The sequence below is a fragment of the Colletotrichum aenigma genome, assembly GCF_013390185.1.
Source record: "Colletotrichum aenigma strain Cg56 chromosome Unknown KSG_Cg56_contig07, whole genome shotgun sequence".
In the NCBI taxonomy this organism is placed as follows: Eukaryota; Fungi; Ascomycota; class Sordariomycetes; order Glomerellales; family Glomerellaceae; genus Colletotrichum; species Colletotrichum aenigma.
This window is the reverse complement of record NW_023500913.1, coordinates 1,879,055-1,892,808: the sequence shown is the minus strand read 5'-3', so window position 1 is coordinate 1,892,808 and position 13,754 is coordinate 1,879,055. Positions and strand designations below refer to the sequence as shown.

Here is a 13,754-nt window from a genome sequence, read left to right as displayed (position 1 = left end):
AAATGTCATCCATTCGCCCTCAATGTCACTGAGGAGAATCGCTTCAAAATCTCACCCGATGCGCCGCGAGCCAATGCCTTCCTTCCCTTCCTTGGTGGGTGTAAGTCAGCCAGGCACAAACTGCAATTGAGTGCAACCGACTGCTAGCATCGGCAGAGCTGCCATCCGTGTTTGCGTCGGTTTGCTTATGCTTGTCGACTTGCACGCGCCGCCTCCATCCTTCGGGTGACGTCGATGGTTTAGTGCCGCAGCAGGGCAAGGTCCATGCGACACTATCTCGGCATCAGGTGCACCCTTTCCTCTGCTCTTTGTTTTGGTGTTGACAACCCCTCCCCCCTCCCAAGGAGGACGTGCCATCAGACGAAACAAAAGATGCTGGCCCCCTTCGCTCATACCGTTCCTGCCTGCTGGAAAGGCAATTCAACCGTCAGTCAGGACAAGGTTCTTTCCCGGCCGCTTACACTCTGTTGGAGACAAACCACGCGGGAACCCCGCTGATCCTCGGACTACAGGGAAGGAAGCTGACTTGATCTCGACTTCACCTCGCCCTTCAGCTCGATAGTCTGTTGCCATCAGACGTTGTTCTTCTCTATCTCTATCCAACTCTCGCTTTCGAGCCCGAGTACACTTGGGGCCATCGGTTCAACACCCCCAGCAGCTCCTCCGAGATCACCACCGGGAAACCCATCCGCCACCATGCCCGCTCACCACAACCTCACAATACGCATTCCGCTCCCCAGCATGCTACCGGCGGAGGCCGTCATCGAGACTCTCCAATCGCAGTCTCCAGCCCTCCGCCACCAGCCGCTGATAACCCGCTTCGAAAAGGTACCCGTCAGCCTCGACAGCATCGTCGACGACGACTTCTTCCTCGACACGGGCCTCAAGATCTCATCCTATGTGGTCTACGAAAAGGTCACCGTCGTGCCGGGCATCAAGAAGGAAATCTCCTTCCCGGCCGTCCTCCAGAACATCCCCAATGGTCTCCGCGCCCGCGCCTCGGCCCCGGGCGGCGTCATCGTTCGGAGCGAGTGGCTCGTCGTGCCCCGTCCCGAGGAGCGCTGGCCGGGCGAGCACAGCTCCGGCAAGCTCGGGGGCTATGTCGACGGCGACTACGAGCTCGTGGAGAACGTCAGGGTCGAGACGAGCCGGATGCTGATGCCCCTCGTCAAGGGGCAGATGGAGGGCGCCCATCGGGAATTGTTGCGGAAGATGCTCGACGAGGTGGCGCAAAAAGTCGGCCGGTCCAAGATGTGATACGACGCAAACGGTGGGAAAAGGACATGATTTGGAAGTAGTACGATTTATGGGTCGGCGTTGGTTGGCGAGTTCTTCTCTGTTTGTCTAGATACCACGGTCATTCATCATTCAGCGTTTTCTGTCGTCTTTGGAAAAACAAAATGAAGTACAGATCCCTTCAACATTAATCCCCGTTACCTCACAACACACACCCTCCCCTCGTCGTTCCTCGTGTGCTCATTCACAGCCTCCCTTTCTGTAATTGTCAAATGGTATAAACAAGCTTGCCCGCGCTGACCTTGCCCTCCTTCAACTCCTTCAGCCCGACAATGACGCCGTCGAGTCCACTGCCGCCGCGGTTCTTGATGACGCGGATGGGCTTCAGCTTGCCCTCGGCGAGCAGCTCCCTGCTCAGCTCCCAGAAGCGCTTGCCAAACTCGTAGTTCTCCGGGACGGCGTCCCTCTTTCCGAAGTAGCCAAACTCCTCGCCGAAGACGGTGTAGTACAGGCTCATCTGCACGTCGGCGTTGGGGTTGACCTCCTGCACCTTTTTCTTGTCGACAGGCAGCAGCGTGCCGACGATGGACGGCTTCGAGGACGACAGGGCCCTGGCAACGATCGCCGCGGACTCGTCGGTGGACTGGCAGTCCCAGGCCAGCGTGAGCGCGTCGCCGGTGTGCTTGCGGATGTCCTCGGACACGGTGGGCGACTTGTAGTCGAAGACGGCGGAGGCGCCGAGCTCCTTGAGGTAGTCGAAGTTGTGCGGGGAGGCGGTGGTGATGACGTTGTAGCCCGACAGCTTGGCGTACTGGATGCCGGAGATGCCCATGGCCGTGCTGCCGCCGTAGATGAGGATGGTCTTGGGCTCCTTTGCGGGGGAGCTGGGCAGCGGGAGCTTGAGGGTCTGGTAGAGACCTTGGCCCTGGTTTTGCGTGTGTAAGTAGATGATAAATCACGGGGGAGGGGTGATAGTGAAGGGAGAGACATACGACAGTGGTGACGGCAATACCGAGGGTGGCAGCCTCCTCGTCGGTAATGTTGTCGGGAGTCTTGATCTGGAGGTCGCCCTTGACGGCAATGTACTTGGCGAAAGCGCCGTCAATCTCCCGCAGAGCATTGCTATATGTCGTCGTAAGCCACACAAATGGCCTCTTGTCTTATCGACCAAGAGGAAACTCACGATCCGTTGACGGGTCCGCAGATACGGTCGCCCTTCTTGAAATCCTTGGTCACTCCGGATCCGACCTCCTCCACGATACCGGCGTAGTCGCAGCCGACCCAGATGCCGACGCAGCCCGCCTTGTCCGCGAGGTCGACATGCTTCCAGTCGGTGGGGTTGATGGCCACCGCGGTCGTCTTGACCAGGATGTAATCGTCGGCGGGGAGCTTGGGGACAGGTGCGTCGACAACCTTGGCCACGCCGGCCTCGATCGTCTTGACAGCTTGGTTCTGAGCCATTGTGAAGTCTGTGTGAGTGTGAGTGAGTCGAAAGGTGGTGATGTCAGTTCACTTCCCAATTGGGTCGATATGCCGAGAGCGAAGGGTGTCTTATATAGAAAGAGCTATGCCAACCACATAAACAAAGCATAAGAGCGTTCCTGCCCCCTCCGTCGTCAGAGCTTACAAATGCTAGTTCCGCGTCCAGCCAAGCCCAGAGCGCGGGTCCTTGAGTCTCCAGCATCTGCGGCTCGGCACATTGATGGCGGGGCGCGTTCAACCTCACACAAAACCACATCATAGACGGCCCCGCACCCAGAGGACGGAACGTGGCTGTCGCGCGGATCTAACACCGTTCTTGGAGTATTCCCGGTGGTCAAGCTCTACCTTCTGCTTCCCCTCCTAAAGAGCTCCCAAAAAAGCCCTTGCTAGGATAGATGCCGAGGGAGTTCACCTTGTTGGCACTAAAGCTTGCAGGGCAGGGCAGAGAGAGCTCCTCTGGCCCGGGGCCCTGCTCAACCGAAGGTCCCGTCTCGGCGCCGGCCATCTGCTTACGGCAACAGCCCATGCTGACCCTCCGTGGGGTGCTGCTGCCCAGCCCGGCGCCGGATGCATTTGTCAGATCAGAGCTTGGCCGGCTGCAAATCGAATCGCTGCCGGACGTTGCTTGAATACGTTGTCACTACGTAGATGGCCTTATCCGCACTGAACGATGAGCGAAAAGCCCCGCTACGACGACGATTTGGCCCCGCGGGCCCCCTCGCTGGTGATGCAACCATATCGTTATCGCCGACGGAAACCCCTCCGAGGGGCAATGCTTTGCCAAGTACATCTCACGTACAACGGAGGCCATGGTAATTTTTACTCAAGTGGAGGAGTACAGGTGAACCTAGAATTTCATCATAATGGTATCTATAGCAACGCGTTCTAAACCCTGTAACCAGACCATCCGCTCAATGCCATCCACATCAGCGGCAATATTTGCAGTGTCCCCTTACAACAGTCGCTTGTTCATGAAGCGGTATAACACCAGGAATAAAAAAGATAAAAGACGTGTATCATAGACGATCCGTCGCACGTAGAAATCAAGCAACAAAGCATATAGAAAAAAGACAGCAACCAGCCGTGTTCGAACACTACCGACCGCCGTAGTCGCTGGCGTAACCAACTTCGCCGAACCCTTGGCTCATGCCACCCTCGCCAAACCCTGTGCCGGGTCCGCTGACATAACCGCCATCGTCACCTTCGTAGTCGCTAGCTTCGAACGATGAACGGCCTGAAATGTCGTCTTCCAGGCCGCTGCTTGCGTCCGGCGCAGACCAGTTCATTTGCGCGAGTGCTGGGTACTGTGCGAGCAGAGCGGCAGGCAGCATGTACTGGCCGCTGGTATCCATAGGGTAGCCCGGCTCCATCATGGCACCTTGGGCGGCCATATTTTGCATGTTTTGCTGTTGCATCCGCTGTTCTTGCCAAGCACGTTGTCTGTCAAGCATTTCTTCGTCCAGCAACGGTTTGATGCAGATCCGACCTGCTTCAGAACGGAAATGTCTGCCAAGCGCATCCGCACGCGCAAATCTACGACCGCAGCCCCACTGGCCACCAGCCTTCAGATCGCCCTTGCAGACAAACTTCTTTTCTCCCGAGTGCAGCCCCTCGTGTCTCTTTCTGTCGTGCTGCCGAGCAAACGCCTTGCCGCAAACTGTACATACGAATGGACGTTCGTCTGTGTGTGTGCGCAAATGGGATCGCAAGTTGTAAGCTCTCGTGAATCGTTTCGGGCACAGCGTGCACTGGAAGGTGGCAGGATGCTTCTGCACACGTTTCGCGTTGCCGTTATCCTGGGAGTTTTGGTATTCGGGGTCTGCCAGTCTCAACGCAATGACGTTATTGGGCACCGCCGATGTCGACTGTCTTCTGCGATTGGGACTCGTGGCCTGTCGGTCGAGCGGTGAGAGTGATCGCGAGGAGTCCCTCGACAGATCGACACCCAGGTGAGGGGACAAGCTGCCTGAAGGAGCTTGGCGAACCATGCCGGGACCGCCGCTGTTAAAAGGGTCCGTGACCGCACGTGGACGGGATCGGGGACGGCCTGTTGCTTGTGTTAGTCACGAACGAACAGGAGGTTAGAGTTGCAAGTTTCATACCTCGGTCAGGAGGAGTCAAGGAATCTTGATCCATGGGAGGCTTGGGGGTCTCGAAGTTGTTCGATCTTGAAGTAGGCGCAAACTCGATGTTGATAGCTGGCGCAACCTGGGGCATCTCATGTTGCTGCAGTGTCGGAAAAGCCTCCTGGCCCGCGTAGCCGGCAGCATATCCGGCATGTTGGGCCGCGAGGCCAAAGTTGGTCGGTTGGTTGAGCTCGGGCATCGTCTGGGGGAGGATGCGCGGGGAGATGGCCGGACTGTGGGAGGGGCTCCGGCCGTGCAGGTTGGGGCTGCTAAGCGCCGGGTCCGAAATTGTGAAGCTGTCGAAGCCCTGAATCTGCTGGTAAAGGCCAGAGTCTTGCGGGCGCTGCATGGGCGAATGGCGCTGGTCGACCGCCTCGAAGCTGTCGGCGCTCACGAGGTTAGGCGACGGGGCGGCGGAAGAGACGTCCGAGTACTCGGACGGAGACCTCCGGTGGCCCTGAAACTGGGGTTGACTCCATTCGCTCAGCTGGTTCGGCAGCAGGGCGGCCTCGGGGCCGAGTGAGGCGTTTCTCGAGTGACCGGAAGGGGGCGACGAGAATTGGTGTTGGTTGAAGGCCGGAGACTGGTGCGCGGAGGGTGTCTGGTGGGGGTCGGGGTTGAGCAGGTGGGGAGGGGTCGGCGAGTGGTGGCTCTGAGGCATGGCCATGTTCATGTCGCCTGGGTTGAGGCTGCTCTGGTCGAAGACTCCGGTGTTATACTGCTGCTCGCCCTGAGTAGTGTTGGAGGGGAAGAGAGGAAAGTCGCCGGAGGCGAAGTTGGGGTCGAGGAAGCCGGCCGAGCTCTGGTTCGCGAAGGCGGCGGACTGGTTGAATGACTGGCCGTTCTGCTGGCCGTTCAGGAAGTTGTTATTGTTGTTGAAGGTGTTGAAGTCGGCGGAGGCGGGTCCGGAGAAGGCTTGTGTAGCTGATTGATCCAAGCCGAGGCCGAGTCCAATGTTTCCTGCGTCGGTGGGCTGAAACGGATTCGGCGATGGGGAATGCGAGGGTTGTCTTATATGAGGCTGTTGATGCCCCGCAGACGGTGAGCGACCGCGTTGGGCCTGTTGATCCATGATGTAAATGGATGCCGGGAGTCGGTAGTCGGAAGGATGGGATGCGTGTGTTGCGTGTGTGTGTGAGAGTGTTTGTTGCCGTCTTTAGAACTGGGCGAGGCAGTTCACAAGTCAGCCTTTCAGGCACCGCACTGCCCTGGGGCTGTGCTGACGCGCGAGAGCTGACAGACCGCACCCAACTGGCGACGGCGGGGGAGAAGCGTATGCGACGGACTGCGATTCGCTGTCGCAAAGACTTTATGCGGGAACGGTAGACGTAGGCGCTTCTGGCGGATGTAACTGAACAATGCGATGGAGAGCGATGCCGAAGAGAGGACGAAAGTCGAGGGGTTTGTTTGCGGGTTTTGGAGGGGGCGTTGGAGAGAATGCGTGTCGCAGTAAGGTAGCAAGAAGAAGCGTCGGGGAGTGTGTGTGCGGTAAGCGGTGGTAATGAGGTAAGTAAGGCAAGTACGCAGTAGGTAGGTAGGTAGGTAGATAGGTACCAGTGTGCCAAGGGGAGTTGAGATGGGGAAGCGAGGGACTTGGATTCCTGTCCTGTTCTGTGGTCGGGCCAGAGACCGCGGGACCGGACTGGACAGCTGGAGGACTCAGACTCAGACTCTCAGGATCAGACTCAGGACTGGCGGGACCGACTAAGAGAGACAGAGGGACAGAGAACCTCGCAGTCACTTCTAGCGGTAATTTGGGGTCTGAGGTGTGTCGGTCGGGTCCCAGTTTGCAGCGGGCAGCTGGGGTGAGGGACTTGGTTGGGAGGGGAGGAGAGGAGAGGAGAGGGGTGAGGGAGGAGGACAGTGGAGGGGTGCGACCAGGGTCTGGGAGACAGAGACGCGAGTAGAGAGGCAGGTGCTATGCGCGGTAAGGTAAGGTACCTACCTCACAGTGCTGGGGACTGACAGGCGACGTGGTTGGCTAGAGGGGATCCACCTGGGCGGCCCAATCTGGGTGGTGCCCACAAGGCTGTGCACGTTTGAGGATGGATCTGTCGACCGGCGCCTTTGGGAAGTCACTCAGTACCTGGCAGATGCAGTACCTGACAGTTGTGCCTGACTTTGGCACCTCGATTGGGTACCTTTTTTTGTGCGTCCAGTTCCCAGCTGCAGTGAGTATCGTACCTTCGGCGGCAGGTACCTGGCGTTGGGGTTGGGGGCGGCCCAGTTGTGCGTGCTTGCTTGTCTGTTCACGTAGCACCGCTCTCTGCCCTGCTCTCTGCAACGGCGCGCTCCGACTGCCCGTTCTACTGACTGGAATGCGCCGGGCTGCTTTTGCTTTGCTTTGCTGTGCTGTTGCTTTGGCTGCAGCTCTGCGTCTCGGCTTCTGATCTTTAGCTGCTACGGCCGCTTTGCTTCTGGTATTCGATTGGTTGTCGTCCTTGGTGTTGAAAGAGGAGCTGTACCGGCCGCGTGTCTGTCTGCGTGGAGCGGCGAGCGAAGCGAGCGAGAAGCGATGCTATGCTGCAAGCCTAGAACCGTAAATCCAAAAATATCCTTTTCTTGTTCTTTCGGGGCCGGCAGGGATCAGGACGCGACAGCTAGGCGAATTGTCGTCGAAGCTATCGTAGCTCTCTCTGCTGTTGCTTTGCACTGCTCTCAATTGTGGGCGTGCGTTGCGTGCGTTTGCTTGCCACCTTGGCCCCGACGTCCTGCTGTCGGATGACGATGCTGCTGCTGCTGGTTGTTTGTGTCCGGTTGGTCAACCTTCTGGTAGCGCTCGTTATGGCTGCGAAGAGAACAAACGGTTTGATGATGATGAAATGTCCACGACGGGGGTGATGCCAATCGGTGGGATTCGCGAAAAGTAGATGGCGTTTCTGTGCTGATATTCGTGGGAGCACGGGACGGAGGGCGCCAGCAGCCATGCAGCCGTGGCGGCCGATTGAACGACACTTCACTTTGGACTGGGGTGTCCGTGGGAAGCAGATACACCCTGGAGCAAGCTTGTGACTCGCGACGGCGCGGTATTCAGCTGTGCCGGTCGGCGGCGGCGTCGGAGGTCGGGGGTCGGGGGGGGGGGGGGTTAGGTGAGCTTGCTGCTGCTTGACCTAGGTACCTAGGCAGGTAGCTTGGTGATTTGGTGGTCGGCGTCGCGGGCATGTGGGCTAATAAACACACTTCCACTTCACAATTTCTTAATTACACACTGGCTCCCTGGCGCATGATATCTCGCCCTTCTTTCAGTTTAGACCATGGGAAACGGGCGGGAAACAGTCCGGTGCAAGAGGGGCAAAATAGGGGTCCTGTTTCGAACATGAACATATTCAAGATAATGCCATCACTTCCAAGGTGTGGCCGGGTCACACCAGGGTGTGGTGTTGGTACCGAGCACGGGACAGGAGGCGGATCATTGCTTCCTGTCCTCACGAGAACGGACATCCCGTCCGTAGGTACAGTAGAATTGTGCGGCTTATTGGCCGTAGGTAGTAGGTAGTGTAGACTCGGTGATCCAAGCGTCGATCCGCATCCTTATTCGTACAAACCCATCCATTTCATTACTGTTATGTCATGCCTGTACGCTGAGTATATGCGAATATACGACCTAGGTCTATTCCTGTACAGCTTATACAGCTCACCTTGCTGACCTTAACCCAGGTAAGGCGCGCTGCTATGTAGGTCCCAGAGTGTCCAGATTGGATCATTTCCATATTAGGTACTCTTCTGACAGTTCATATTGCTGTCTATCCCAGACCGTGGTAGTCTCCCCATCAGCCGGCCTCTGGCTGGTGGTCCGTTCCACGACCAATGGAATCTCGACTTGCTGGTCCTACGAGTGAGTGTGTTTCTGCTTGGGCAGGCATGTACCTATGTCTGGAGATCTGTTTGGTGAGTACCTAATAACCTACTGTGTAAGATGAGGAGGCATGGTTGGTTGGTGTCCGCAAGTGCTCTGTAGGTGCCTGGCCAAGCCAGGGGAAGGTTTCTGGCAATGGCACGAATACCTAGCAACTTGTAACTGAAAGTGTTAGGTTAGGCGTTTTTTTGCTTCTCCAAGTCTGCCTTGAGGTGGGTTCGTGTTTCCCCCGTCCGTGTCCACCGCCCAGCCAGCGCGCGCTGACTGCTTGACCAGACCCGATAATTTGAAATTACGCTGTTCCTCGCTTGGTCTTGGCATCTGGTTTCCCACCACCTTCCTTCACAGTTCCGCAGAGCATACGCCGTCGGCACCGTGACCCCATCCATCCATTCCCATTCCCATTCCCATTCCCCTTCCACCACCCTCTCACCGATCCATGGCTTTCGCATTTGCCCTGCATTTTCCCATCCTTCCCACCCTCCCCTGCGCCCAGTATTGACTTCCGGCGCTGTTCACTGTCCAGTCTTGATCTCTTGGCCCGGTCCGTCATCATTCCGTGCGCGCCGCAACACCGCCATAATTCCAACCACCTGTCATCGGTCTGTCAGTGTCACAGGCCGTCGCCCCGTCTAGACCTTGACGCCCGTAGGTATTGACAGGCCTGGTTCATCCACTTTCCACCTCCAGTACCCAGTTGATTAGACGACCTGACACAGACGAAAGAGCCCACTTGAAGCTGTGATTCGCGTCAGCATGAGATGAGAGTGGACAGCCAAACGACTGGTCTCATCAAAAACATGACACCACTAACAACCGTTGGCTGTCCGAAAGTCTCGGGTTTCTCTGCTTAGAATAAGCACCGAATTAACGGTGACGAGAGAGGGCCACCAAATGTGGTTTGCTCATGGGGCGTCGGACTCTCGAAATGGTAGTCTACGCGCGTAGCTCGGCTTCGGTGACGTCTGTCCAATCAGCCCTGCTTCATCCATCTTATCGTTTGACAGCCGCTGCAAATCGCCGGCACTGTCGCCTCACTAGGCTGAGCCGCCGGTTTACCATCGACAGGCACAAGTCTCACCTTCCCGCGTCCAAGTGCATACATAGCATTGAGGCGAACATCAGATTCAACATGAACCTCACCCCTCAAATCTACATCAGCGTCACATCTCACCCAGCTTGTTCGGATGCGATCGCCCACCTGAATCACCCGCTATCCCTCCATTGCTGGCAACATTTCGCGGCCCAGGATTTCCAATGACATTTCTCGAAGGACACCAAATGAGGCGCAATTCGTTTCGAAACAGGGCCCCCCCTCTTTGCCAGAATCACGACAACGGCCACCAGCAGCCCTGGAATCGACGTTGTCGTTCGCCCATGATTCTCAACCCCTGAGTGTCTCGCCCAACATCTCCCACGGCATACGCCAGACTGCTCATGCTGCTCGACACCTGCATCCCAGCCAGCCAATTGCAAAGCTGTTGCAGCTGTTGCAGCTGTTGCAGATGTAGCGCTGCAGGACGCGGAATAGCGTCTGACACAGCCACCCAAGCTTCGTGGCCCCCGATATCAGACCTGCCCCGAAATGACATCAAGCATCTGCCATCGAAAAATCCACAACGCGGCAGGAAGAAGCTTATTCGAGAAAAGGTACGAGGGACGTTTCAGGACAACCGACGTCTGTGAACTGCCTTCCTCCGCGGGCTTCTAGATTCTCCACATCGGCGAGAGGTCGGGTTCCATCCCATGCCGGGGCGGGTCTCGAGCCATCTCCCCCGCCTGCTCAAACTCCATTTTTAGAAAACATTCGGGGATACGAACCGGACCGCACGCCTGGGAATGGCATGTGGTTCAAAGACGTCAAGTCAAGCTAGGAAAGGCGACGATGACGACGACGACGTGTCTTTCCGGCCATCTCGGCGCAGCAGCATTGGCACTTGCTTTTACTTTTGCCCACGTGTGGATGGCGTCTCTTGGATTCCATACTTTTCAGTTCATCAGACCGCTCCGAGCGAGACTTTAGGCAGCCATAATCTGCAATAGCGCTGGGTTTGGTTCTTCGTCTGATTACATCTCGTTCATCCAAAGATGAGGCGGCTTCGTCCACAGGGATCGTGCCCTTGGGTGGCTGTGCTCGTCGATCATTCTGGAGAAGAGCTGAAATCCCCCACGAACACCGAAACATTCGTCGCCAGAATCGTCACACCGACTGATGGCATGCAGCGGCAGGCGCCCGGCACTTTCGCCTTATCTCGATGTAGTTCCCTTCTCGTCTCTCCCTCGCACAGTGCCTTAGTCTGTACCACAGCAGTGTCCCACGATCTGCCAGGAGATGGATACACCGGATATCTCGATTCGACCGCCCATGTTGGGTCCACTCTGACGGCAAGAAGCTGACTGGATCTCGCTCAGTTGTCCCCCCAGTTGCGTAGGTCAAAGTCCAGCAAAGGAACCAGTTTCGGAGTGTTGAAGAAAATGGCATTCCACCAAGTCCAAAGACCGATGTCTTGCTCCCAATATTGTACAATGAGGGGGGACTGCCCTGTCTCCCAATAACGCCGTTGCGCCGGACAACCCCTCTTCTTCTAATGGTATCATCGGTCTTGTCGTCTATAATTCGCAAATCCCAAAAATACAGAAATGTCTGGTCTCTATCCCAGATCTACACTTGCCAGACAAAGGAAAGGTGTTTTTGCTGTACAGTCAGTACATCCTCAGATGACCTCTTCCCGCTCGAAACCCTGAGCCTTCAACGCGGCGTTGGGCTTCTCGCCGTCCTTGTATTCGCTGACGAAGGGGTTCGGGTCCTCCTTCTGGTTGAGGTTACTCAGAGTATGGTTAACGCCACGATGGACAGCCTCTGCGGTTGATATCAGTAAATGCTTTCTCCTCTTGAACTTGTACTTGATGACACATACCATCAGCTCTGATGTACATGATCAGATCCTTCATCGTCCTGTGCCCCTCTGGAATCTTCCAGTACTGTACCGCAATGTCGGGGATCTCGAACTTGGGGTCGGACCACTTGGGCAGAAGGCCCTGGTCGATTTCGTGGATACACCTGGTGTACGTGTGGACGGCCTCCTCCTCGAGATACCCGACGAAACGATGGGTGATCTTGGGCGAGACCAGGTACGACAGGAACATGCCGTTGAAGAAGACACCCTGGGCGCCGAGGATCATGGTCTTCATGAACCAGCCCGGCTCTGACATCTTCATAAAGGTCAAGAGATGCATGCGCTCGTTGAAGCTAAGCCGAAACGATGTTAGTATATCTGACTGCACCGAGAGAGCATCGTTCGAGCCGCGTCTACATACCTCTCTTCCAGTAGCGTTTCGATCCAGCCATTGTCGCGCTTCATGCGCCGCAGGCTACCAAGATGACGAAGCATGCCGGCGACCATGCCCGGGACTTGAGTAACGTGTTAGTGACCTCTTCCTGCTAACATGCAAAGAGCAAGGGTGGAACTATTTTGAAGGCTTACCTCCGGCAATGCTCTCGAGGAAGATGAACCGCACCAGCCATTGGGCCTCAGTGAGCGGTTTGTCGGCAGTCAACGCCGTGGTCGGGTTCTTCTTATCGACCTGCTGGTCCGCGCCCAGGCCCGTGGCTCTGTCCATGCACCACCTCGCCAGACGGACAAACTTCCACGCGGCCCAGTCGCCGACGGTGCGCGGGACGCGGTGATCCGGCACGATGTCCCGCATCTGTTGCTCCGTGTACCCCGGGTGCTGCCATGCCGGCGCAGTCGTGCGGATGTGCTCCGTCTCCTTGGCGGGGAAGAAGTCCCGGAGCTGGGCGGCGGGCGTCGTCGAGAAGTTGCTGTGCTGCTGCTGCTGCTGCTGCTGGATTCGAAGGCTTGCTGGGTAGTAAAGGGTGTGCGAGGAGGAGGTGCCGATTTTGTATGTGGTTGCTGCTGCCCGGACGAGCTGGGCTGCGCCGGTTCTAGGCGCGCAAAGTTTGGTTGATGCTCTTGATGAAAGCATGGGTAATGATATTGTAGATGATGGTTGACTTGGAGTCGTATGAGTCTTCAGGTATTGTTGTGATGTTGTATTGACGATGCTGTGAGTACATGGGAAGAGTGCCTGAGGAGGCTCACGGCCTCTGACTCTTATATATCACATCTTCATGGCAAGTCGGCGGCGGCAGCGGTGGTAGGGGTTTCGGCTGTAAGACCCATGGGATGGATACACAAACACAATGCGCAAGGAAGACAACGGTAACGGGGGCGGATTACTCAAGCCTACGAATACAGACCGGGTCAAAGACGAGGAAGAATTCTACTGTTTGCAATGCCTCAGGTCGCAGGCGTGCCCGTGACACCGGCCGGAGCTGTCCCCCGTGTCAAAGCTGAGGCTAAGTCGCCGAGAGTACGCCGGCTAGATTAGCGTCGATGCCTTGTTGCGTCCAGCTTACATTACCAGCGCTGTGGTTGACCAGGTTGACGGTTGTGACGTCTCCGACATCCGATCATTCGGGTGGGCAATACTGGTTTTGGTAGGTGGGGGGCACGGGGGGCCAGCAGGCAAAGCCCGCTGGCGGGGATCAGCTGGACGGCGTCTGTCGGGAGCTCTCGGGATGGGACGCTGGGGACGCTGAGAACGATGGCTGAGCACTCCGCTCCTTTTTCGTCGGGCTGTGATTGGATGGATTCCGCCGCAGTCGCCAGAATGCACTCACGGATACGGACGTTTTCTCAGCGACAATTGTTTCCGCACGGAGGTAAAGGCATGCATTTGATGCCGCTGCTGGCGTTGGAGAGCCACCTGCATTATCTATCCCCAAGAATAGAGTTGAGCCGGTAATATAGGGCGCGTCCCGATGGTAAGGCGTTCACTTGGCAAACAAGTTGATGTTATGGGGTTTGCCCTTGAGATCATTGAGTGGGCTCGCTGTGGTAATCGCCGACCTCTCCGTGTGTTGCCGTAGCTTTGATGATGTCAAACATCAACAAAATTCCCTCTGCGAAGCTGGTGCTGTTTGAGTCATGAAATCGAGAAAAATTCTTTTCCTTTTACGGGGAGGTGCAGATGTGAACGGCGATGTTTAC

The 13,754-nt window shown here is 56.7% G+C and overlaps 4 protein-coding genes across 4 annotated transcripts; 1 reads left to right on the top strand and 3 right to left on the bottom strand.

The window, feature by feature from the left end:
* Nucleotides 1–696: 696 nt before the first annotated feature.
* Nucleotides 697–1,257, top strand: CGCA056_v010768 (uncharacterized protein; the record flags this gene model as incomplete). The annotated part of the gene is made up of 1 exon (XM_037326015.1): nt 697–1,257. One exon carries the CDS (start codon nt 697–699, stop codon nt 1,255–1,257), a length of 561 nt encoding a protein of 186 aa, XP_037175710.1.
* A 247-nt stretch (nt 1,258–1,504) lies between these two features.
* On the bottom strand, nt 1,505–2,697 carry TOXD-0 (Protein TOXD; the record flags this gene model as incomplete). Its single annotated transcript, XM_037326014.1, has 3 exons — nt 1,505–2,161; nt 2,229–2,358; nt 2,420–2,697. The coding sequence occupies 3 exons, from the start codon at nt 2,695–2,697 to the stop codon at nt 1,505–1,507; spliced, it is 1,065 nt and encodes a 354-aa protein (XP_037175807.1).
* A 1,115-nt stretch (nt 2,698–3,812) lies between these two features.
* crzA (C2H2 finger domain transcription factor crzA) lies at nt 3,813–5,916 on the bottom strand (the record flags this gene model as incomplete). Its single annotated transcript, XM_037326013.1, has 2 exons — nt 3,813–4,765; nt 4,821–5,916. 2 exons carry the CDS (start codon nt 5,914–5,916, stop codon nt 3,813–3,815), a joined length of 2,049 nt encoding a protein of 682 aa, XP_037175808.1.
* Nucleotides 5,917–11,414: 5,498 nt separating this feature from the next.
* CGCA056_v010765 (Alternative oxidase) lies at nt 11,415–12,687 on the bottom strand (the record flags this gene model as incomplete). The annotated part of the gene is made up of 4 exons (XM_037326012.1): nt 11,415–11,560; nt 11,619–11,950; nt 12,019–12,112; nt 12,186–12,687. The coding sequence occupies 4 exons, from the start codon at nt 12,685–12,687 to the stop codon at nt 11,415–11,417; spliced, it is 1,074 nt and encodes a 357-aa protein (XP_037175809.1).
* Nucleotides 12,688–13,754: the final 1,067 nt, after the last annotated feature.